Source organism: Tursiops truncatus, chromosome 6 (assembly GCF_011762595.2).
Source record: "Tursiops truncatus isolate mTurTru1 chromosome 6, mTurTru1.mat.Y, whole genome shotgun sequence".
Lineage (NCBI taxonomy): Eukaryota > Metazoa > Chordata > Mammalia > Artiodactyla > Delphinidae > Tursiops > Tursiops truncatus.
This window is the reverse complement of record NC_047039.1, coordinates 70,634,908-70,658,796: the sequence shown is the minus strand read 5'-3', so window position 1 is coordinate 70,658,796 and position 23,889 is coordinate 70,634,908. Positions and strand designations below refer to the sequence as shown.

The 23,889-nt window shown below is 39.4% G+C and overlaps 2 protein-coding genes across 13 annotated transcripts in view; one reads left to right on the top strand and one right to left on the bottom strand.

The window, feature by feature from the left end:
• TRPM6 (transient receptor potential cation channel subfamily M member 6) overlaps window positions 1-23,889 on the top strand; it is a 192,318-nt gene that overhangs the window by 140,063 nt on the left and 28,366 nt on the right. For 11 of the 12 annotated variants that reach the window (XR_012332562.1, XR_012332552.1, XR_012332561.1 and 8 more), the window contains 3 exons: window positions 1,456-4,707; window positions 4,815-4,848; window positions 5,816-5,881. The gene's annotated coding sequence lies outside the window, so the exon portion shown is untranslated. The remainder of the gene's footprint in view (window positions 1-1,455; window positions 4,708-4,814; window positions 4,849-5,815; window positions 5,882-23,889) is intronic. The other variant, XR_012332553.1, reaches the window with a different exon arrangement.
• LOC117312636 (small ribosomal subunit protein eS6-like) lies at window positions 22,620-23,418 on the bottom strand. Its single transcript, XM_033858179.2, has one exon. It carries the CDS (start codon window positions 23,401-23,403, stop codon window positions 22,654-22,656), a length of 750 nt encoding a protein of 249 aa, XP_033714070.1. The 5' UTR covers window positions 23,404-23,418; the 3' UTR covers window positions 22,620-22,653.

The following is a 23,889-nucleotide window of genomic DNA, read 5'->3' as shown; positions in this document are numbered from 1 at the left end:
TTGAAAGATGGTTCATTACCATGCCCTAGTACGATTTCTTTACTCACATCTCTCCAAAGCATGAGAAAGGGAGGATTATTCTCTGAGGTCGGAATTTGAAGGCTGTGTGTTTGCCTCTTTGAAGTCTTGGTATTTAATTTTCTGTAGTCATTTCTTGGGCAATTTTCTAAGAAACTAGTTGAAGCTAATTTATCATAAGTTAAAGTCAAATGACAGAAAAGATTTTTTTCTCCCTTAGCAGCATTTTATTCCACAGAGGTTAGCTTCTGAAGGAAAATGAGACTTAAATAGCATTTCAGATCTCCAGCCACATGGATGGGTACACAGAATAGAAAGGGTTCTGGAAACCACACTGATTTTTTTATTTAGCATAGTTATTATTTTGTGATTTTTCTTCCTGGACCTTGATATACAGATAATGAAATGCTCTCCTAAAAATAATTAGTTAAGTTGCTTAATTTTTCAAAAAGAAACTTTCAGTCCTCAAGAGATAACAACCCTTGGTCTCTATCATTGGCCGATTTGGTTTAACTTTATATAATTCTTTTAACCTTTGTCTTAAACCCTAACTCTGCAATGAGATGAGGTAACTTGCCTTACCTTTTCAAACAAAGGCAAACAATAATGAGAGAGCATTTATAAGGTCCTTTGAGAATCTCATTTGAAAGGCTTCTCGTGAGCATGGGATCCAGTTCAATAAGTAATAAGGGGTTTTCATTTTTCATATTATGTGACCATTATTTCATGTTTACAGAGGATGCTCAGTGGACTTGTTTCAGTATAAACACAAAAACAGTGGTTTCTGCTGTTTCTCTCTTTCCAAGGGGAAAAAGCTCATTGCCCCCTTTTTGTTTTGAAACTTAATTAAAGTAGTTCAAAATCAGGATGTTCCCCATTTTACAGTGTCTCCTACTTATTTTGTTTATTGATGGATTTAGGTTTACACAGCTAACGTCTTTTGCCACCTTCTGCCCAAAGAAAGCCTTCCAGGATAGGTAAAGTCCAAATCTGACAGCATCATTGGTGATATTTTTAGGAATGAAAAAAGAGCAAGTTTAGAATCTTGATATTTGCAAAGGTTGATGTTTTACAAAAAATTTAATTAATGCTGATTTAGATTTTGTCAGTGTAGTGCTGTTTAATAGTAAGAAAATTCTGCCTATGGCTTGCCAGTGTCTTTTAGTAACTAACTTCCTTTAGAATTCTCGTCTTCCCCTAGTGGTTTTCATTTGTTTGTTTTTTGTTTTCATTTTGAACCTTTAGAAATTCCACCTGCTATATTAGTCAGAAAGTCCTTACAATTGTTATGGTAGAAACCCTTTGGCTAATGACTGTCCAAATGTGGACATAATAATTGCCTTTCACTGGAGGGATTTGGGGGAATCATCATTGGTGTCATGTGATTGCACTTTGGCTTCTAATGAATCTTTTTCTGTTTATCATATTGGTCACCAGTAAGAAGTCACAGAACCTCAGGATGCTTTGGTAACCAAAAGAAATCCTTGGTGTGTGTTATGGGCTGAATCGTGTTGAAATCCTAACCCCCACTACCTCGGAATATGATTGTATTTGGAAATAAGGTATTTACAGAGGTAATTAAGTTTTAATCAGGTCATTAGGGTGGGCCCCGATTCAATATTACTGATATCCTTATAAGAAGAGGAGATTAGGACACAGACACACTGAAAGTGATGATCATGTGAAGACCGAGAGAATGCAGCCACCTCCAAGCCAAGGAGAGAGGCTCGCAAGAAACCAGACACACTGACGTCTTGGACTCCCAGCTTCCAGAACCGGAGGAAAGAAATTTCTCTTGTTTAAGTCACCCAGTCTGTGCTGCTTTGTTATGGCAGTCCCAGAAAACTGTTACAGTGTGTTGCCATGGAATTCCCTACTTGCCCCTGGAATTTTGTAGAAAGGGACTTGGGGAGCAGAGATGCTGGCAACAACAATGGAGAGAAGGAGGAGGAATGACCGTTGGTTGCATGTTCTGCTGTGGGAGAGGACAGAGAATATCACGGATGGTGGCAGGACTGGTGAATTATTTTATTGAGAGAGTAGAGAGTGATGTGTTCTGGAGATCACCTGAGTGTTACAGAGGAAAACGAACATGGGCCGGGCTTCATGACATGGGGTGTTTGCCTACTGCTAAAGGGCTTCTGGGGATTGGAAGAGAGGTATGGTGATGATGTACAGTGTAGTCCTTAGTTTTGTACAACTTCCGTATATATCCTATTGAAGAAATACTCATTGAGCTTTACCATGTGTCATGTCCTGACCCTAAGGTTAGACCTATGAGATAAGATCCATTTCTGTCTTCAAGGCTCTCCAAAACAAATAAGGAGTTTACAGTATACTGATTTGTCATTGCCCAGCAATGATAATGATTATAGTGGTAACTTTTAAATATTATTATTATTATAGGCAATGTGTGTTGAGCACTCATTATGTTCTAGGCATTGTGCTAAATGCCCATTACAAAGATTTGAAAAGGCTGCTTATACGTTAGGCAACTTAATTAAGTCAGCTACCCAAGGAGGAGCCAGGATTTAAAGATCAATCAAATCAATGACATAGATGCTAGGCAATACTAACCAGCACACTTAGAATTACTAGAGCGTGAATCCCTATGATGGTTTGAAACACAGATTTGGAAGTCAGACCTAACTTAGGCCACTGGATGAGAAAATCCAAACTGGCGTTTGTGGAATGTTACCTTGTGTCCTCTCTGTACATGTCATTGTCAAGGAAATCTTTGCTGCACAGTAAATAGCCATTCATAGAGTGTGGGTCCATGGTAGAGGCACTTCCTCTTGTCATCATCAGAAGGTAAGTGCAAGATGATGAGTGGGTTCTTTTGAGTCTGGCACTGTGTCTGCCAATGAATTTTTCTGTTTCCACTTGCATTTCTGTCCTCCTTTTATGTCTTCCTAAAAAATTAGATATTTGTTGGTCAATGCAGCAGCTAACTATTTGATAGCATCTAGTGACATTCCAGTTTATCAATTTATAGTGAGAAATAGAATCTATGCAAACGACAAAACCTTTATCAGTCTGACCATCACACTGTGTCCCTGGAGGCCTTGGAAGCTGGATTATAATCAAAGGGTTGCGTGAAGTGCGTGGAATCAGAACAGAGTTAGATAAATCACATATTGAATGGTTTCAGGCTAAGACATCCTGTTTCATCCCATCTTCTCCAGAGGTATGGGCCTTCCAGTGGGAGTGGAATACCCAAAGTGTGCAATATTCCAGACTGATTCCAAAGAACTGAAAGTGACCAGCCTTGAGAAATATGGATGATAATGAGAATTATTTTTCTCACGTCTTCCCTCCCTCCCTCTCTTCCTTGCGTCCTTCCATGCTTCCTTTCTTCTTCTCTCTTCATTTTCCTTTCTCTGACTTCCTATTTCTGTTACATCTTTTTATACTACACTAGCTGCAAATATGAACCAAGAAACGTCATTAATTTTACCTAAGTGAGGTACCTATTTTTCCAGAAATGTAGAATTAGGAAAAAAAAAGAGAGAGAACTAAAAGGATAGATGAAAATAATGAGATTTAAAGAGATTGTGTTTCACTCAAAGTTAATATAACTATATTGTCTGAGGAGAGACTAGAACTCAGGCCTTCCAAGTCATCACCATTTTTCTTAATAATGACTGAATTTGAGTTAAGGCAAATAATGTTCTCTTGTTGTATTAAACTTCTTCTCTGTTTTCTTAAAAAATATTCAGATGTTTCTGTGTGTGAATAAGTCTTTAACTAGGAAATCTTTATAAGGCTGTCATATGGGTCAAATAAGATTTACTTGTCTATGCTTTTCAAAGAGGATAATTCATTAGGTATCTGATTTTAGAATTCTAGTTGCAAAATGATATTGCAACTTAATGACTAATGATTTTAATATTTCACTTTGCTTATTTGTATGTGTGTATATAATATGTGTGTTTGTATAAGCAGAAAGTAGCTATTTGAATACCAGGCTTGGGCGACTGTTGAGATTTCAGTGAAAAGACTCTGTAAGACTTGGATTTCAATGAGTCTTTCAGATATTTCATTTTATTTAGGATGATTTGTGATTATTTCCTGTTGTCATAAAAGGCCACTTAAGCCTCTGGCATGCCTTGAATTGTCCCAGAAGGGGCTTCATGGAATAGTAGAAAGTTCTCTAAACCCTGAAACCAGGTGGACTTAGGTTTGAACTGAAGCTCTGCCACTGAATAATTTGTTACCTTGGGCAACTTGATTAACCTCTCTGAACCCAGCTTATCATATGAATATGGTACGATGATCTGTTAATATACCAACTTACCTTTCTTCTTGCTATTCTCCATCCCAAGACAGTAGGTGGATGCCCTTGCCTCAGGACCGTAATGGCTTACTGCATAAGTTGCAGGTCCCAATATGACAGCCTCTCACCAAGACATCTGGAAAATTGATGGGGGCTGGAACTTGGAGCTGGTGAGGCAGAGGAAGCCGACCCTGAGAAGAGAAGAGAAACTCACTCCTGGAGTCAGGGAAGATGATGGTGTTTTGTGTAAGAGGCGTAGGGCTTGTGAAGGGCCAGTTCATGGATACCAGGACTGACTAAGAGCTATGGCCTGAGAAGTCACAGGGAACAAGACGTGTCCATGCTAGTCATGGAGCACGTGGAGCCACCTGCCTGTGAGTGGAGCCCGTGGGCCTGTGGGCCTGATGGCCAAGGTTAGAAGCCCTTCTCTGTTTTCCAAGCATCCAGTGAACTGCTTTTGTTCTTACATGTTTTGGAATCCCGAAATATGACTGAGACTAACTCTTTTATCCTTTTGCAGAGAGCGGACCTCTCTCTAGATTTAGGAAAATAAGGTAATGTGCCATTTCTTGTACCTAAATGTTGTAGAGCAGATTCATCTGTGTAACCTGATGTCTACCAAGCAGGAGTAGTCTGAGAATTAGAGATAATGTACATGGAACACCTAGTACAGTGTCTGGCACACAGTAGTCATGCTGGGAAGTTGTTAATCATTATTATTGAAGATATTCTTATTTTATCACCAAAACAGTTTCCCACCCAGGATTGGTGGAGCTGGAGATGCTTCTCTCTTTTTAAAAAATAGGCTTTTTTAAATGACCAATTTTAGGTTCACAGCAAAACTGAACAAAAGGTACAGAGATTGGCCTTATACTGTCTGCCCCCACACATGCATAACCTCCCCCATCTGCTTCTCTTTTCAAACAAAAGGCTAATAGTTCATGACATTGATCCTAGAATGCTAGTATTGAAATGGTTCTATATTAGGGGAGGCTGGGCAACAACAGTAAATAGGCACAAAAATGTGATGACTTGACACAATAGACATTTATTTCTCACTTAACATTCCAGGACAGACTGTGGCGAGTGGTTGAGTTCTCTGTTCCACACAGTCTTTCTGGGACCCAGGCTGACAAGTGGTTCTATCCCCTTTAACAGACGGGCACCAAGGGGAAAATGACGTGAAAGGGAAGAGAGCACATGGGAGGTTTTATGGGTCAGCCCTAGAAGTGGCACACATCTTTTTGTTCACATCCCATCAGCTAGAACTCCATCACACAGTCCTGCCTACCTGCAAAAGAGGCTAGCAACTGCAGTGTAGCAGTGCGTCCAAGAAAAAGAGAGAAAGGGGTTTGATGGACAGCTAACAAAATGTGTCAAATTGAGGATTATTTATTCTGGTCCAATTTTTCCCTTGATTGAGTGTGGCTCTGGAAGGTGGAGTGTTCTTTGGGAGGGCTTTGGAGAGTGGGGCTTTTTTCTTTCTACAGAAATGTTTAATACAAAGTTCTCCTTATTTAGGTCATGGAACACTTTTGACTAACACTCCATATCTTCTTGCACCAGGCATCTTCACAATATCATCAGGTATATTCCTTTTTGTTTTCCTGTAATTTACTTATAATGGCAAAATCTACTGGACACAAAAAGTAAAATCTACTTGGAATGAGAGTTGGCTTTATTGAGCACTGTTAGTTTAGTGACAGCTATAAAATATGTCCATTGTGACTTTCCTCTCACTGCTTGACCTCCATCCATTTCCCTTCTCACCGTCCCTCTAAGCGGCATCACGTGAAATCAAAAATGTCTTGCCCTCATTTCTAAATTGCATACAGCCAGCTAGCAGGCATATAAGCAGTGAGGTAAGAGTAGAAATTTACATAAGGAGCCTATTAATATACTATACAAATGAGGGTCCTGTGGAGAATGTTAATTAATTTCCTACACTGAATGGCCATGATCACGGTAAATTTTCACTGTGGCAAGAGCTAAGATGGAGGTGGAAAACTTGGATATACATAAGAGATGGGAAGTTAACTAAATTTTATGAAGAGAGTTAATTATCATATGCTTTTCCCACAGAGTAGAAGAACTTAAGCATTGCTCTGACTTTAAAGCTTGGATTCATAAGCTTGAAAATGATTTTTAAGAGTCATCTTGGACCATTTCTTGAAGGGCAGTGGGTGGGGAATTGAAACATTTCACTTTATCAAATTTTAAAATTGAGGACATTTTTAGAGTACTATTGTGAAAATTTATGATCTGTTCATTTCTCAGTCCCCTAGAGCCATGGCTGACAGAGCATAGGTGGACTAGACAGAACATGTGATTTTGGGGTAAATCCCCAGTGTCTGCTCCGTTACTTTACTGGTTCAGTCATTGATTTATTGACTTAACTAAGACTCACTAAGTGCCTAGTGTTTGCCATGATTAGGAAGGTGGGTACTCACAGGTCTGTGAGAAGGCAGACATGTAAAACAACCTCACTGCACCAGAAGCTAAACTTGGGGCATTTGCAAAATGCTTTTGAATTCCAGTGAAAGAGGGACTCCCTTTCTCAAGAGGGAAGGGAAGGCTTCACAGAGAATGACACAGAGTTTACCTGGTGGAGGGAACAGCAGCTGGGAGAGATGTTTGGGGAATGGTGAATAGTTGTATAGCTAGTCTCTAGGTATTGGGATACCTAGAAACTAGGTACATATTGGGATATAGTAGGAGGTAGCATGAGATAAAGCTGAGAAAAATGGGTAAATTTGATAAAAGCTTTTCATGTAATTTTAGCAAATGAGTTTTATTATGCAGGCTGGGGAAGTTAGGAAATGCTTTAAACATAATCAATTCTGGGTTAATTAATTAATTCAGCAGACGTTTATTAATCATCCACTGAGTATAACCTGCTTGGCCTTAGAACACTGACTGTGATGTAGACACTGCCCACAGGAACTTAAGAGTTCAGCGAGTGATTACAGTCAGTAGAATTGGCTCTAAGGGTTTTTTGGGAAGGGCTCTAACTGTTCATACCTTCCAGATTCACTTCATATCACCAATAATATCATTATTATCTGTGATATGGCTGATGGAAGTTTTCTCAATCTGAAAGGTAAAGGTTCTAGCAGGGAAATAGCACTTTGCTGACCAGATAGAGTTTCTCAAAATGCCATGGGCTCTCGGCCCTCCTCTCATTGGGGTCATCAGGCACACACTCTCTCTAGGAGCTGGAGGCATCTCCTCATGCTTGCAGTCTAAGCTTTCTTTACCAAGGTAAGACAAGACCAAGAGTTTCCCTAAAGGAGTGAAAAGAGAGGCAGTGAACTGTTCTTAATTTTAGCATCACCTTTCCTAACCCATGGACATTTCAAAGTGTCCTGGTACCGTCTTCCAGTAGTTTTTCTTTTTCCTGCCAAAATTAACTGGTTAACTATATCAAACATTTGTGGACCATGTGCCCGATCCCTGTGTCTCTGACTCCTGCCCCTGCCAAAGCAATTCCTAAACCATGGGTAAAATTTTAAGTTGTGTATCTCTGACTGATATACCTTTGACTTCAGCAAAGAAAGTATTTCATTGGGTTTTGGTGAATTCGCCGAAAACTCTGTTGCTTTCTGGGCAAGGGACGGTTCTGTTGGTCACGGAGGATGACCCAGAGTTTACCTGGTGGAGGGAACACAGCCATTGCCTACCTGGGAAGGCTGCTGTGGTCCTCTGTTCTGTGAGGAAAAAGGCCAGATAAGGTCAGGCAATACCTACAGCCCTCGTCCAGCTCTTCTGGCACAGAAAGCGCCCATGCCTTCTCATCTTATTTGGGGCCTCACTCAGGTGCAGTAACCTCCTGTTGGTCCAGCCAGATCAAGACATTCCCCCCAGTCTCCATCCTGAGCCTCCCAGCCTCAGCTAGGCTCTGAACTCCTGGTCCCAGAGAGCAGGATGGATTAGTGCTCAAGGCTCCCACGCTGACTCTATCAAAGCTTTCCTCCACACATCTCCATTATGTGAATGGCTCTGTTAACCAAACCTATTATCATTCCCCCTTGGTTTTCAAGTTGAGAAAGGGAAAGCAACTTCTTTAATGGCCCACAGATTGATGATTAACATTTTACATGTCCCTGCTGCTAAGTAAAAGAACGGCTTTGTGGACAGTGAAAATGCCTAGGAGAAGGAAGCGGGAGTCAACTTGGTTTATTAAGTTGTGCTGCTTCATTAATCACAATCTTTTTTTATGGCAGTGCTTAAAGGCCCATCCATTGTACTTCTCGGGAATGGGGTAGATCAAAAACAAGTGCTTTTAGTGCACCTTTGACATCTGGCATAGCAGCCGGCTATCTGCGATATTGCTCTCAAGCAGTGTGGGGAACTGCATTTACTGTGACTGTGCTGGCCCTTCTGATTTAAGCTACTGCAGAGGGCAATGAATTACCTTAAAGGAGCTCCAGTGCAGAACTCCAAGTTTTATGCCGGACCCCTGCCAGCTTCCCCACTTTATGAGTATGAACAATCAGACAATTGAACTGATTTGACTTTGCCGCTCCTGGAGTTTCATTGCCTCGAACCTGGGGATGTAATGATGGCAATGCCATGCTAAATGCTGCTCTGACTAGCAGCAGTACCCCTGCCCGTTCAAGTAGGGCACCCATTCTTGTTAGCTGAAAACTGCTCTGATTTGCAGCAAGGGGGAAAATAGATCCTATGCAATCAGATTAACTCAACTCTGAATGTTATTTTCATTTAACACTGTGGAACCAGGCAGTGTCCCATTTTTTTTTAATGGTAAACTCATTAAAAGGCAGGGTTCTTTTGCAAGGAGTCTTATAGCACTGGTGAGGAAGGCACCTGCCAAGTCCTAATACAGATTGCAGACACACATATTTGTATAAGCTTACATATAAAATACACCTATACTCCTACTCCACAGACAGGCTCGAGCTCAGCTAGTATCATCAATATACAAAAGGGCATCTGGTCCCGTCAAAATGACGTGAAATTGAGTTATTCATAATGTTTAAAACTCATGTCGGTACATACTCATTTTAGCTCTTTGTGTGAAACAGAAGACAAGTGCTAAGGTGTAGTTATTGTATACTTTCTGTGTTGGAGGACATATTCACTTTCGGGATTTATTATATGTAAAATAAATTTCCTCTAACATCCTTTGAAAATCGTGTTACTGTATTTGGAAGGACAATCCAATGTTCACTGTAAAAAATTCAAAAAATGCAGTGAAGAACCCAAAATACATGCCACACACCATCTTGCCACTTAGAGATCCCTATTATTAAAACTTTATCCAGACATCTCTCTTTGTAAGTGTACACTGATTGATTGCTTCATTCATTCATTTTGTATCTATAAGCAAATCTGTGTTGTTAAGACAGTATGTGAAGTGTGATCCCATTTATATGAAAGGAAAACACACACACACACACACACACACACACACACATTTAAACAAAAACTCCCTGGAGTATCAGTTCCTTATGTCCACATGCTTGTTTGGCATTGACCGGTAGACTTGAAGTCTAGCAGACATCTTAGTTGATTTAATACCTGAGCACCTGATGTCCCCCCAAATCTACTTCTCCCACAATCTCTCCCATCTCAGTTAATGCAGTACAAACTTTTGGTTGCTAAGGCCCCCAGTTTTGGAGCCATCCTTGATTGTTCTTGTTTCTTTCACCCCATATCCAATTTATTCACAAATCCTCTCAGCTCTACCTACAAAATATATTCAGAACAGGATCACATCTCACCATCTTTAGTACCATTGTTGCTCGCCTGGATCATTGCAGTAACCTTCATATTGGTCCTCCTGACTCCTGCATGCAATTTGGATGAAAATCTACATTTTAGGATTGTCATATGCTTTTATGTTTTTCAAAACTATGGTGACAGTGAGGTATTTTGGAAAGAGCAGATATTTAAATCTAGATAGTCCTTGGTTTGCATTATAGTTGTGATGGTTACTAGCTGTGTGGCCTTAGAAAATTCATTCCTTCTTTCTGAGTCTCTTAGTTTCTTCATCTGTAAAGTGGGCTGATGATATCTACATCCTGGGTCTCTCATGCAGATGAAGAGAATTCACACTAAGTAACTAGCAACAGTCTGGTACACAGTATGTGCTGTGTAACTGTTCATTTTCGTGTTTCCTCTCATTCATTCAGCTGGGATAATGTCAAACTCCTTCCTGTGGCATATAAGGCCTCTACGGTTGTGACCCATCTTCTTTAAGCTAGACACCTCTACCTCCTCACTAAGTATCCCATGCTTCAGCTACAGTAAATAGCCAGTCTTTCCCAAACCTACCCTCCTTACCTCCTCCAACAAACACATATTTAAGACACCCAGATGGCCTCCCTGGTGCCTGTCTACATCTTTCACATTGATAGAAGATTGACGTCATGTATGCAAGTCTGACAATATTATTAACGTCATTCTTCCACGGGAGGGTTTCCATGGCACATATAATAATGTCCAAACTTCCAAATGTGGCGTACACGTGCCCTCTACCTCTCCAGATGTAGGTCATGGTATTCTTTGCCTTATATTTCATCTTGCCTTTTGCTGTGCTGCCACTTGTGCTTGGAGTCTTTTTACCGCACTTTCCCTTTGATGACTAAATCTTATTTAGCCTCTTAAAAATGCTAATATTCCTTTATTGATGTATAATTTATGTATAGTCAAATGCACAAATATTAATCATACAGACTGATAAATTTTGACAAATACGTATACACATACAAACATCATCTAGATCATGATAGAGAACATTTCTGTCATCCCAGAAAGTTTTCTCATGCTTCTTTCCAGTCATTCTCCAGCCATTACCAAGATATTGATTTCTATAACTGTAGATTATCTTTTGCCTGTTCTTGAACTTTTTATAAATGGAATCACCCTTTTGTGTCTGACTTGTTTTGCTTAACATGTGTTTGAGATTTATCCATGTGATTGTGTGTATAAGGATTTCATTCTTTTTATTACTAGACATGAATGGTGTATGTAGTGGTATCTCATAGTTTTAATTTGTATTTCCCAGGTGCCTAATAATGTTAGATATCTTAGGAAAAAAAGGAAAAAGAAGAAATAGGATAAATTATATTAGAAACTGTCAGAGAGATTCACACATGGTAAAGATAAGCATCGTTTTGTGAAACTTGTTTTCAGTTATTTGTATGAGCATGCGCACGAGAGTGTGTGTGTATTGGTAGCAGTATCACCTGTGAAGAGAGTTTGAGAAGGGTTTGAAAGCAATTGATTTAAACTTCAATTAATGGAGGCACTCACTGAGCACAGTGAAGGATGGAAAACGAATTGAGGTAGTGGGTGAGCAAACAAAATAAACATCATGACTTTCGTTGGGAAACTTTACCGGTTTCCCCAAATAAGACTGAATTAGATGCCTCATCTCTAATTTTATTTTGCTAACGTTTTGTCGTTACTGAATATTTTGACTCATAAGGATTGCACTTCTTTTTATTTGTGTTTTCCCTAAATATCTACTTCCATTCTTCTTCTATTTTTAAGCCCATCTTTGGTGGTGGTGGGGGGGTGTTTTAAAAAACTCAGTTTGTGGTGGCTCTTGATGGGGGAATTTAAACTCGTTATATTTATTGCCACAAAAAATTGTTATGTTGAATGATTTCTATAATTTTATATTTTCTTTCTATGTCATTTGATATAGCTGTCTTTTGTTCCTATTTATCTTGAGCCAGAATATGTTAGCTAGATATTCTTGTATTTCATCTTACATCTTTTTGTTTTTTAACATCTTTATTGGAGTATAATTGCTTTACAAAGTTGTGTTAGTTGCTGCTGTATAACAAAGTGAACCAGCTATACATATACATATATCCCCATATCCCCTCCCTCTTGCGTCTCCCTCCCATCCTCCTTATCCCACCCCTCTAGGTGGTCACAAAACACCGAGCTGATCTCCCTGTGCTATGTGGCTGCTTCCCACTAGCTAGCTATTTTACATTTGATGGTGTATATAGGTCAGTGCAGGGGACGTGGGTTCGTGCCCCAGTCTGGGAGGATCCCGCATGCCACAGAGTGGCTGGGCCCATGAGCCATGGCCACTGAGCCTGTGCGTCCGGAGCCTGTGCTCCGCAATGGGAGAGGCCACAACAGTGAAAGGCCTGCGTACCACAAAAAAAAAAAAAAAATGTGATCATATGTATGTGGATTTTCCTCTGGGTTTTCTGTCCTGGTCCATTGATATATATTTCTGTTTTTGTGCCACTACCATACTGTCTTGATTACTGTAGCTTTGTAGTATAGTCTGAAGTCCGGGAGCCTGATTCCTCCAGCTCCATTTTTCTTTCTCAAGATTGCTTTGGCTATTCGGGGTCTTTTGTGTTTCCATACAGGTTGTGAAAATTTTTGTTCTAGTTCTGTGAAAAATGCCATTGATAGTTGGATCAGGATTGCATTGAATCTGTAGATTGCTTTGGGTAGTATAGTCATTTTCACAATGTTGATTCTTCCAATCCAAGAACATGGTATATCTCTCCATCTGTTTGTATAATCTTTAATTTCTTGCATCAGTGTCTTATAGTTTTCTGCATACAAGTCTTTTGTCTCCTTAGGTAGCAGATGACATGATAGTATACGTAGAGAATCCTAAATACTCTACCAGAAAACTACTAGAGCTAATCAATGAATTTGGTAAAGTAGCAGGATACAAAATTAATGAACAGAAATCTCTAATGCTGCATTCCTATACACTAATGATGAAAAATCTGAAAGAGAAATTAAGGAAACACTTCCATTTACTATTGCAACAAAAAGAATAAAATACCTAGGAATAAACATCTTACATCTTTTATCTAGCATTTTCACTTGTCTGGAAGACTCTTTATCTCTCCTTCAATTCTATAGGACAACTTTGCTGGCTAGAATTTTTTGGTTGGCAGTTTTTCCTTTCAGCACTTTGAATATATCATGCCACTCCCCTTCTGGCTTGCAAAATTTCTGCTGAAAAATATTCTGATAGTCTTATGAGGGGTTCCCTTGTATATAACAAGTTGCTTTTCTTTTGCTGCTTTTGAGATTCCTTGTCTTTAATTTTTAACAATGTAATTATAATGTGTCTCAGAGTGGGTCTCTTTGGATTCATATTATTTGGAACTCTGAGATTTCTGGATCTAGATATCTGTTTATTTTTCTGAATAAGTTTTCTACTCCTTTCTCTCTTTTCTTTCTGGGTTCCTATAATGTGTATATTGATCAAATTTATGGTCCCATAAATTCTTTAAGCTATCTTCACTCTTTTTTTTTTTTTTTTCTCTTCTGAGTGGATGAATTTCAATGTCCTGTCTTTGAGTTTCCTGATCCTTTCTTCAGCTTGAACTGTTGTTGAACCCCTCTATTGAATTTTTCAGTTCGATTATTGTATTCTTCAACTCTGTGATTTCTGTTTGGTACTGGGTTTTTTTTTGGCCTTGCTATGCGGCTTGTGGGAATCCTACTTCCCCGACCAGGGATCCAATCCAGGCCCTCAGCAGTTGAAAGTGCGAAGTCTTAACCACTAGATCACCAGGGAATTCCCTCTGTTTGGTACTTTAAAAATATTTTCTCTTCAATGAAATTCTCACTTTGTTCATGTATTGTTCTTCTGACCTCAGTGAGCATCTTAATGACCATTATTTTGAACTCTGTATCAGGTTAACCACTTATCTCTATTTCATTAAGGTCTGTTTCTGGAATTTTATCTTGTTATTTATATTCCTCTGTTTCTTCATTTTCTTCTGTATTTGTTACTATGCATTACGTAAAGCAGCCACCTCTCCCAGTCTTTTTGTTTGTTTTTATTTATTTATTTTTATATAGCAGGTTCTTTTTAGTTATTTATTTTATACATATTGGTGTATACATGTCAATCCCAATCTCCCAATTCATCCCACCACCACCCACCCCCTGCTTCTCCCCTTGGTGTCCATACGTTTGTTCTCTACATCTCTGTCTCTGTTTCTGCCCTGCAAACTGGTTCATCTGTACATTTTTCTAGGTTCCACATATATGCGTTAATATACGATACTTGTTTTTCTCTTGCTGACTTACTTCACTCTGTATGACAGTCTCTAGGTCCATCCACATCTCTACAAATGACCCAATTTCGTTCCTTTTTATGGCTGAATAACATTCCATTGTACATATGTACCACATCTTCTTTATCCATTCGTCTGTCGATGGACATTTAGGTTGCTTCCATGACCTGGCTATTGTAAATAGTGTTGCAGTGAACATTGGGGTGCCTGTGTCTTTTTGAATTATGATTTTCTCTGATTATAATTGCTTTACAATGGTGTGTTAGTTTCTGCTTTATACAGGGAGTTCAGTAGCCTCCTATATCACCATCTTTGACCAGAACTCCAAGTGTTTTGTTTTTATGAGTCTTTTCTACTTCACTAGAGGCCAGGGAAGGGGACAGGCAGGACAGGCTGGTGTTCCAGGTGTCTTGGGCCAAGGGGCTACTTCTGCTGCCCTGAGGCTCCTGCCCTGCCAGCTATCTAACATTTTTAGATGCCTTCCGTGGAAGTTTGATTTGACTCAAAGCTAAACATTCTTTTAAATATTTTATCAGTGGTTACATTAAAGTTCTTTTTAAAGAACATTCTTAAGCCTATATATCTAATCATCATATCAAAATCAAAACAATTAATTTCGATTCTGCTTTATAGGCAATGAGTTTAGTATTTTTGCTTTAAAGATGTATTCTCTGCATTTTAATCATCATTTATTATTCCTCGGGTTCTGCATTGTATTATTTGAAACAAAAACTCTGTTTTTTTAGTGTTAGTTTTGTAATAATAAGTGAAGTAATTATTTAAATTTATCAATTAACTTTTGTAATTATGTTTAAAGGTTTATTAAAAGCAGTATAGTTTTTTTAAGGAACCTCCATACTGTTCTCCATAGTGGCTGTATCAATTTACATTCCCACCAACAGTACAAGAGTGTTCCCTTTTCCCCACACCCTCTCCAGCATTTATTGTTTCTAGATTTTTTGATGATGGCCATTCTGACTGGTGTGAGATGATATCTCATTGTAGTTTTGATTTTCATTTCTCTAATGATTAATGATGTTGAGCATTCTTTCATGTGTTTGTTGGCAGTCTGTATATCTTCTTTGGAGAAATGTCTATTTAGATCTTCTGCCCATTTTTGGACTGCAGTCCCACTACTGGGCATATACCCTGAGAAAACCATAATTCAAAAAGAGTCATGTACCAAAATTTTCATTGCAGCTCTATTTACAATAGCCAGGACATGGAAGCAACCTAAGTGTCCATCAACAGATGAATGGATAAAGAAGATGTGGCACATATATACAATGGAATATTACTCAGCCATAAAAAGAAATGAAATTGAGTTATTTGTAGTGAGGTAGATGGGCCTAGAGTCTGTCATACAGAGTGAAGTAAGTCAGAAAGAGAAAAACAAATACCATATTCTAACACATATATATGGAATCTAAGAAAAAAAAAGCAACAACAAAAAATGTCATGAAGAACCTAGGGGCTAGATGGGAATAAAGATGCAGACCTACTAAAGCATGGACTTGAGGATATGGGGAGGGGGAAGGGTAAGCTGGGACAAAGTGAGCGAGTGGCATGGACATATATACACTACCAAACGTAAAATAGCTAGCTAGTGGGAAGTAGCCGCATAGCACAGGGAGATCAGCTAGGTGGTTTGTGACCACCTAGAGGGGTGGGGTATGGAAGGTGGGAGGGAGGGAGACACAAGAGGGAAGAGATATGGGAGCATATGTATATGTATAACTGATTCACTTTGTTATAAAGCAGAAACTAACACACCATTGTAAAGCAATTATACTCCAAAAAAGATGTTAAAAAAAAAAAAAAGCAGTATAGTATAAAGGCTAAGAGTGTGAAATTTGGAGCCAGAATGCCTGGGTTCAAATTCTGGTGCCACCTCTTGTTGGCTGTACAGTTTTGAGCAGGAAAGTGAACTTCTCTACGTCTCATCTTCCTCACTGGAAATGGGGAATAATAATAGTAGTAACTTCACTGATTTTCACAAAAAGATTTAAATGAACTACTATAAGCACGCAGGAGAGTGCCTAGCATATAGTAAGCACTATTAACTCTTACTATTTTCTTTTGTTGTGTTTGGCTCATCTTTCAGTGTTTTGGTAAACGTCTTAGAAAAGTCTCTTCTTCTTTATCCAGGAAAGGTATATAGATACTATTCTCTTGTAATTTTGCATATTTGAATATGATTTTTTTTGCATCTTCACATAGGAACAAGAAATTGGTGGAGTGTAGGATTCTTGGATAATAAATTTTAGATTTTTTCCCTGAACGCTGGTAAATAGCATCTTATTGTCTTCTAGCACTGATGGTTGCAAAAGTCAATGTAATTTCTGTGTCTCGAAGGTGCATTGTTTTATCTTCTTGGATTAATTAATCAATTCAGTAAATATTTCTTGTGCTGATTCTAGGTATAAGATACAGTTCTTTGCTTTATTGGATTATTGTCTTCTCCCCACCCCTACCCCAATTAGGTTGTCAGCTTCATAAGGTTTGGTTCACATGTGTCCCAGTGGTCATTTTGGTCAAATACGAAGCTGAGCAGATGCTTCCTTTGTTGTCTTGGCAAGAGTCTCCAGACTGGGAAATCTGAGGGGCACATTTAATTCCAGCTGAAGGCAGGATTATGAGTTGATGATTTACTGTGAGACCCAAGCTTTACTACAGGCACCATTCAGAATGAGAAGCTTGGGGATTTTCATTCATCAGACATAAGAACCAGGAGCCAGGAGGTGAATTATAGACCAAAGCTGTTTCACCAGCTGGTGAGACCTTGCAATTCAGTTCCATTGCAGGTAGAGCTGTGCTCATTAACAAAGGGCAGTCAGGCAAGCTAGTATAGAGCTTGCCACGGCCTTTGCCTACAAGGGCACTACCTCCCCACAAGGCAGGGGGAGGCTTGGAGGAAGTACCCTCTGGTTCCTCCTAGGTTGAGTTCCATGGATCATTTCCCAATTAGGGACGTGGAGAGCCTCAGAAAGTCTCTTGCTTCATGCTCATCACATGTGTTCAGGTGTCAGAGCTCCTGGGAGTCATGTTGCTCCTTACAGAAAAAGAATACATTATTATCAGATATTAAGATGAGTCATAAAATAATTTAATAAGCAAATTTTCTTTTAAATATTATTTCCTCAGTTATTAAGTTCCAGTATAAACTTAATATTGGGTAGGGCTTTCTTGTTTTATGAGCTCTAGATGAAGCACACAACTCCATGCTCCATCTAACATCTAGCTAAAGAAATCTAAGCATCATCTGAATATTTCTGTGAGTTTCTGGGTATTTGAATCCTCAAGGTCACATAAACCATTTTGAGGTTGACTTTACTGAAAATGAGGAGTCTGTGGGTGGGGGGGTCATGGTGGAGGTGGTGGTGCCGTAAGTTCACCAAGCAGAAAACAATCTAAACCCATACGTTTACCATCCCTGTTCCTAAAATCCTGCCACTGAGACTTCCTCATGGATCCTTTGGCCCATCTGCACCTAAGTTTCATGATCTCATTGGCTCCTTTCTTGGTGTCTTCCCCCCGTTTCCCCATATACTTCCTTCCTCTTGGAGAGCCTTCGGAACTTTGAATTCTTCTCCCAAACTTGTAAATCCAAAACTCTTACGTCTCAATAGAATGGAGAGTTTTCTACTTAACAGAAAATGTCTTCCAGAGCAGGTAGTTGCGATTAGAATAAATAACATATTTTTTCCTAGTACATCAATGTAGATGAGTGGCAACCAGTCCCAATGTTTAAAAAAGACTTACAAGGAAAACCCAGCTTGTGGATGACCAGTTCCATGAGGGCATAGTCATAGCAACACCGAGTTAAAGATATGCTTTTCAGAAAGCTTTTCAGGCAGGATTCCAGAGCCTTCGTAACTAGCCTACTTTTACCCTTTCTCCATTGATCTTTCATCATTGTTCACCATGTACTCAGTCATCGAAAGAGCCAGGCTGGTAAAATATGAGTAAAGAGCAAAACTGGAGAAAACATGTCCTAAAAGGAACAATTTTTCCATACAAGAATGTGGGAATATTATTGCCAGATCTTCTATTTTTTTTAATAAAAGAATCTGGAGAGTCCAGTTTTATATGGAATTTCCTAATTAAGTATAAGCCAAAAAAACATGTCTGAGGGTAATATTTGGAATGCAGCTGCCAGTTGCTTCATATTCTAGCCTTCTCTCTCTCTCTCTCTCTCCCTCTCTCTCTCTCTCTTTGTATATGCTTCTTCCACTACTAGAAATACTCTTTATTAGGAAGAACATCTTGTCATCCTTCAGGGCTCATTTCAAATGGCACTGTTTCTCTAAGTTTCCCCATTTTGCTCCCACAGCTATTTCCAAGTAGATTTAATTGCACCCCCTTTACAGGTACCAGAATCCTCTCTCTGAACACCTCTTGTGATGTGTGTCACTGCCTTTGTTTGCTGGTCTGCCACCCTTGCTACACTATGAAAAACCTCAGGGACAGGGACCATGTTAGCCATCTTTTTATCCTTTGGATCTGGTATAATACTTAGCACATAAGTATTAATGTTTGTTGAATGGATGAGGGAAAGAGACATGATTTTGGGATGTGGGGCCTGAGCTCAGCTCTCCTTTCTGCTTTCCCTCAGATTTTTCTTTTACACTTGATCACAATCCCTTGCATTTAGAAATTGTTATCCCTGACCTTTGGGGACAAACAGAAAAGTAGCTAATACAATCTTTGTGAAAAACTAATGAAAAAAACTAGTGTGAAAAAATTTACTGGTTGTTTTAAGCAAGCATCTGGGCTCTTTCTTTGAAGAGTCTATTTTTAAAAAGTGTTTTACTGCACAGTCAACTGAGGGCAATTGGGCGGGCAGGTGAAGGTGTGAGTGAGGTAAAAGCTGGAAGTTGGATGGAACTGTCTAGATAGCATCTGGGATTCCTCTCTGGAATGGGAATTAGAAAGAGCAATCTGACTGCTACCTTGAACCTGTCCAGATAAGAGCTTTAAATTTTGCTAAGGAATACTTCCCACAGAATGGTGCCAGTTAGCTACCTGAGAGTTGAGTCTCCACAGGTTCACATAAAATTACTTTTAAGAATTTAATTCCTAATTTCAGGGAGGAACAGTGCTTTGGAAAGGAGAATTTAGAGAGACCTCCCCTTTTTTATTATCCTGAAACAATTAGTTTTAACTTAAAAAATCAATAAAGATGAAGATTTTCTCTCAGTTGGATGATGTAGAATTAAGATGTGTGCCAAATGGTTATTTGGGGGGAGGGGATTATTTTAATAGCTAATCTTTTTTATGAATTTTTCTTCCAAAAACTAGAAACATCTAGGGCTCAATGGCTTTAAGCACCAGACACCCCTCCCCTCCAAAAAAAAAAAAAATCAAGTTTCTACACGTGTCATGTTTTTATCTAATCATCTGTCTGGTTGTGCACAGGGAATTTCACTGCATAATGAACAAGAATTCCCTGACCAATGATGTGGATGTGGGATTTGAAGTTTCTGCAGACTGAAGGTCATCAGAGTTACTATTTATTTGGGGAAAGTCGTTCCCGACTTTGCTTTCCCCACTAACCTACCCCTAACACTTAATCAGCTCCATCCCACCTTAAAATGTTTTATCTTTCCAAAGGGGAAAGAGCACATGGCATTTTACCTGAACATGTTAGAGAACTGCAGGGCTTTAGGCTTGTTTGTAGAGTGTGGCAAGGATGGGAAGTATGCAGAAAGAAGTTGTTAACAAATTCTCAGTGATACTACATGGTAGCTTGGTATGGATCATAGCTCCAGTAAAACTTCCCTGCCATTTGGCAAATCCCTTCTGCTGCTACTTGGAGCTATAAAGTGATTATTAATTCTATTCTCCATCCTCCTGGTTAAATATTTTTAGCTGGCTATGAGAACGTGTTGTAAATTCTCTTATTTCATGTTTAATACATAAGTGGGTCATTGGACCCTGGGAAAAGTGCATGGAAGGATGAAGGTATGTTTGGGATTGCAGCCACATTTGAATCCCAGAATTCCCACTTAATCCATTTACCTCTCAGATGCCTCTTACAGCTTTCTTCAAATGACTTTCTCTCTTCTCTGTGCCCTGTTATTTTCTGATGCTACTTTGACCCCTTTTCTTTGCATTAGGAACAAACTGTGTGACTTGTCTTCATAAATACAGATGTTCGAGGAATACCTTCATTTTCTTGAAATCAATTTAGTGTCATCATCTCATTGAATAGGTGGGAAATTACAAAATATCACTGGAATGCACACTATATAAGAGGAGGAGGTGTGTCTATTTGTGCATTCTTTTTTCTCTAATTGGGAACTGTCAGTAACAAACCTGCTTCACCATACCTGCATCATCATCATCATCATAGTGGTAGTAGTAGTAGTTGTAATAGTAATAGGAATAATAATTAAAACCCCTACATTTTAAAACATAAGTGTCTGTAAAAGCCATGTTCTAAATGCAGATATGACTGACATCACTGATATATGCAGGATGTCCGATTGATTCTCTTGTCACTGATTTGTGTTATTGGTTGTTCCGATGAGGTTCTTCAAGTGAACAACACTTGTCTTTATGAGCGGATTACATTGTGGGGAATGTTTGGGTAACAGATAATTTTCGATGTGCAAAAAAGAAGCCTGGGAGTGATGAGTGAACGATATATCTGTTTTATCTAAGGTGTTGATATGCCAAAATAGGTCTAGACATACACTTGCTCTGCTTAGTCTTAATAAGCAGAGCTAGCTATAACTGGGGATAAAAGATAAGAGAAGGAAGATTTTTGTCTCACCATTAAGAAATTAATAAAATAATTAACATTGTAAAACAGAAAACAAAAAACACCAGAATGGGCTATGATGGGTGATAATGAGTTCAAGAGTAGAATTAAATAGAGAATAAGTGACCACCTGTATGAACACTGTGTAATTTTTTTTGTAGCTAGTGTAACAGTTGTCATAAAGTTTATCTTTTCTAGTTATTTGTATTAGTTTTCACCCTTTTGTATACCCATCTTTCTTGGACCTAGAGCATAGATTCCGTAAGGGCAGAGTCTATATCTGTCCAACTTCACAACTGTATTCCCAGTACATAGTGTCTGGCATGTATTAGTGGAAATAAGTATTTGTTGATAAATGTTTGTTGCAGTATCTGATAGGAAATCAGATTAGAGATTTTCTTGGACTCCTTTCACATTTGTGTCAGGACTGCTAAGTGTTTCCCAACCTGGTTTCCCTTTCCCATGGGCACGCAACTGGACTACATTTCCCATAACCTTTACTGTTATGTGGTTCTGTGGGATTAATTCCGACTCATGGAATGTGGGTAGGCCTGGCCCATCCAAACCTACTGTGTAATCCTGCAAGCTCTCTCTTGTTTCCCTCATCTCTGGCCACATGCAAAGTATCCAGTGACTAAGATGACATCTGGCCCACTGTTATGACTGCGGCAACAGGAACACATGGTCACAGATATAATGGGTTCCATCTCCTAGGAAGTAGTACCTTCTCTAAAATTTCTTACTTGTGCAGTGATATAGCTTAAGAATTAATCAGTTCTCCAGATCTCTTCTTTTTGACTGAGAGTTTGTCATCTGATGTAACCAGACTGGGAGATTTGAGAGGGACATGGCAAGTCCAGGCTTTTTAGCCACTCAGGCTCCTTCTCTTATTGCTTTTGGTTAAATCTTTGGAGAAAGGAAGGGAAAGAGCATTTTTCCAATGCCCTTTGCCAGTGGGCTACCATTTCCCCTCTCATTTCTTACGGTAAAAAGCATGTCTATATCTGGTGCCTCTGCTGGAGGATGATTTGCTCAAGGGCAAAACCAGTAAGATGACAGGGAATAGATAGTAGGGAAGCTAAAATTACAGAAGGAGAATGGACCCCAATACATAGTTGCCACATTTGTTGAATGCTTGCACTATGCCATGCCCTACTCCACGAACTTGGGAGATTTAAGATCTGTGAGGCATCGCCATCAACAATTCTGCAGTCTCTTAGAATAATCTTTATTCAACCACTTAAGCTTAGCAAGTTCAAGTTTGGAAAACAGAGAAAACTTCTATAGTATGGTGGCTTGGTAACCGGAGGCACCTTCCTACCAAGATGGCATTAGAGGGTTTGCTTCACTTCTACCTCATCTTTATTTTGGTCAAGGAGCTGCTGCCACTGGAGTATGAGGCCAAACCCTGGCTACTCCTTTGATACCTGAAATGCCTCATGCACATGAGCCTGGTGTGATTATGGGAACACGTTACCAGTTCTTACTCTTTTTTTTTTTTTTTTTTTTTGTGATGTCTGATCTTATTTATTTGTTACTCTAAAAACATCTCATTTTTGACTGGACTCAGACTTAGAAGTAGAAGCTCTCAGAGAGGACAGCCTCCGTCTCTTGGCAATCTGTTCCTGGCGTTTTTCTTTGGCCTCCTTCATTCTCTTGGCCAAAAGTTTAGCATATTCTGCAGCCTCTTCCTTATTTTTCTTAGTACGCTGTTTCTTCAGAGCAATTCGCCGACGTTTGTGTTGCAGAACACGTGGAGTAACAAGACGCTGAATCTTGGGTGCTTTGGTCCTAGGTTTCTTACCTTCTTTGTTTAGGGGCTTTCTCACAACATACTGGCGGACATCATCTTCTTTAGAGAGATTGAAAAGTTTGCGGATTCTGCTAGCTCTTTTGGGCCCCAGGCGACGAGGCACAGTAGTATCAGTGAGTCCAGGAATATCCTTCTCCCCTTTTTTTACAATGACCAAATTGAGAACGCTCAGATTGGCATCCACAATGCAGCCCCGTACAGATTTGCGCTTTCTTTCTCCAGTCCTCCTTGGTCTGTAACAGAAATGCCCCTTACTCAGTAGCAGGCAGACTCGGCCATGGGTCAAGACACCCTGCTTCATGGGGAAACACTGTTTGTCGTTCCCACCACTGATTCGGACCACATAACCCTTCCATTCTTCACCCAGAGCGTCAGCAGCAACTTCTGTGGCCATACACTTCTCATAAAAGGTTCGAAGTTCTCGTTCATCGTCCACTTCAATGAGTTTCTGGCAGCCAGTGGCCGGGAAAGAGATGTTCAGCTTCATTCTGAAGCTGCCGACCGCCTCCGAGGCGCCACGAAAAAGAGCCCAGTTCTTACTCTTAAATAAAGAAGAGGATCTATGAATGAAACAAAGCTTTGTGCACAAAAAGGGCTTAATTCGTAATTTTGGTAGCACTATCAAAGGTTAATAATTGTCATCTTACATGGTTCAACCTAAATGTAAAAAATGGTAAATTTCACCTTGAGTTTCAGTGCTGCTTAAATCTAGGTTTCTGTTAAAAGTTTAGATGATTTTATAGTAAAGAGTTCTATGACCTATTGGTGACAATTGACATGAGCCTGGGATAGGTTGTGTTGATGTACTTGATGTCTCTGGTCACTTGAAGACCATCTTAGAAACCAAGGGACACAAGTGGTGCTCTAACAGAAACATCAGTGCAGTTCTGTTTCAGGTCCACAGGGGATCCGGACGTTTTGAGCTGAGAAGTTGCTTGAAACATACGTACTGCAAGGGTTTCTACTGGTTCCA

Excerpts from the sequence above, each read along its gene's own strand:
- LOC117312636 (XM_033858179.2), bottom strand. The coding sequence starts at position 23,403 with ATGAAGCTGAACATCTCTTTCCCGGCCACTGGCTGCCAGAAACTCATT.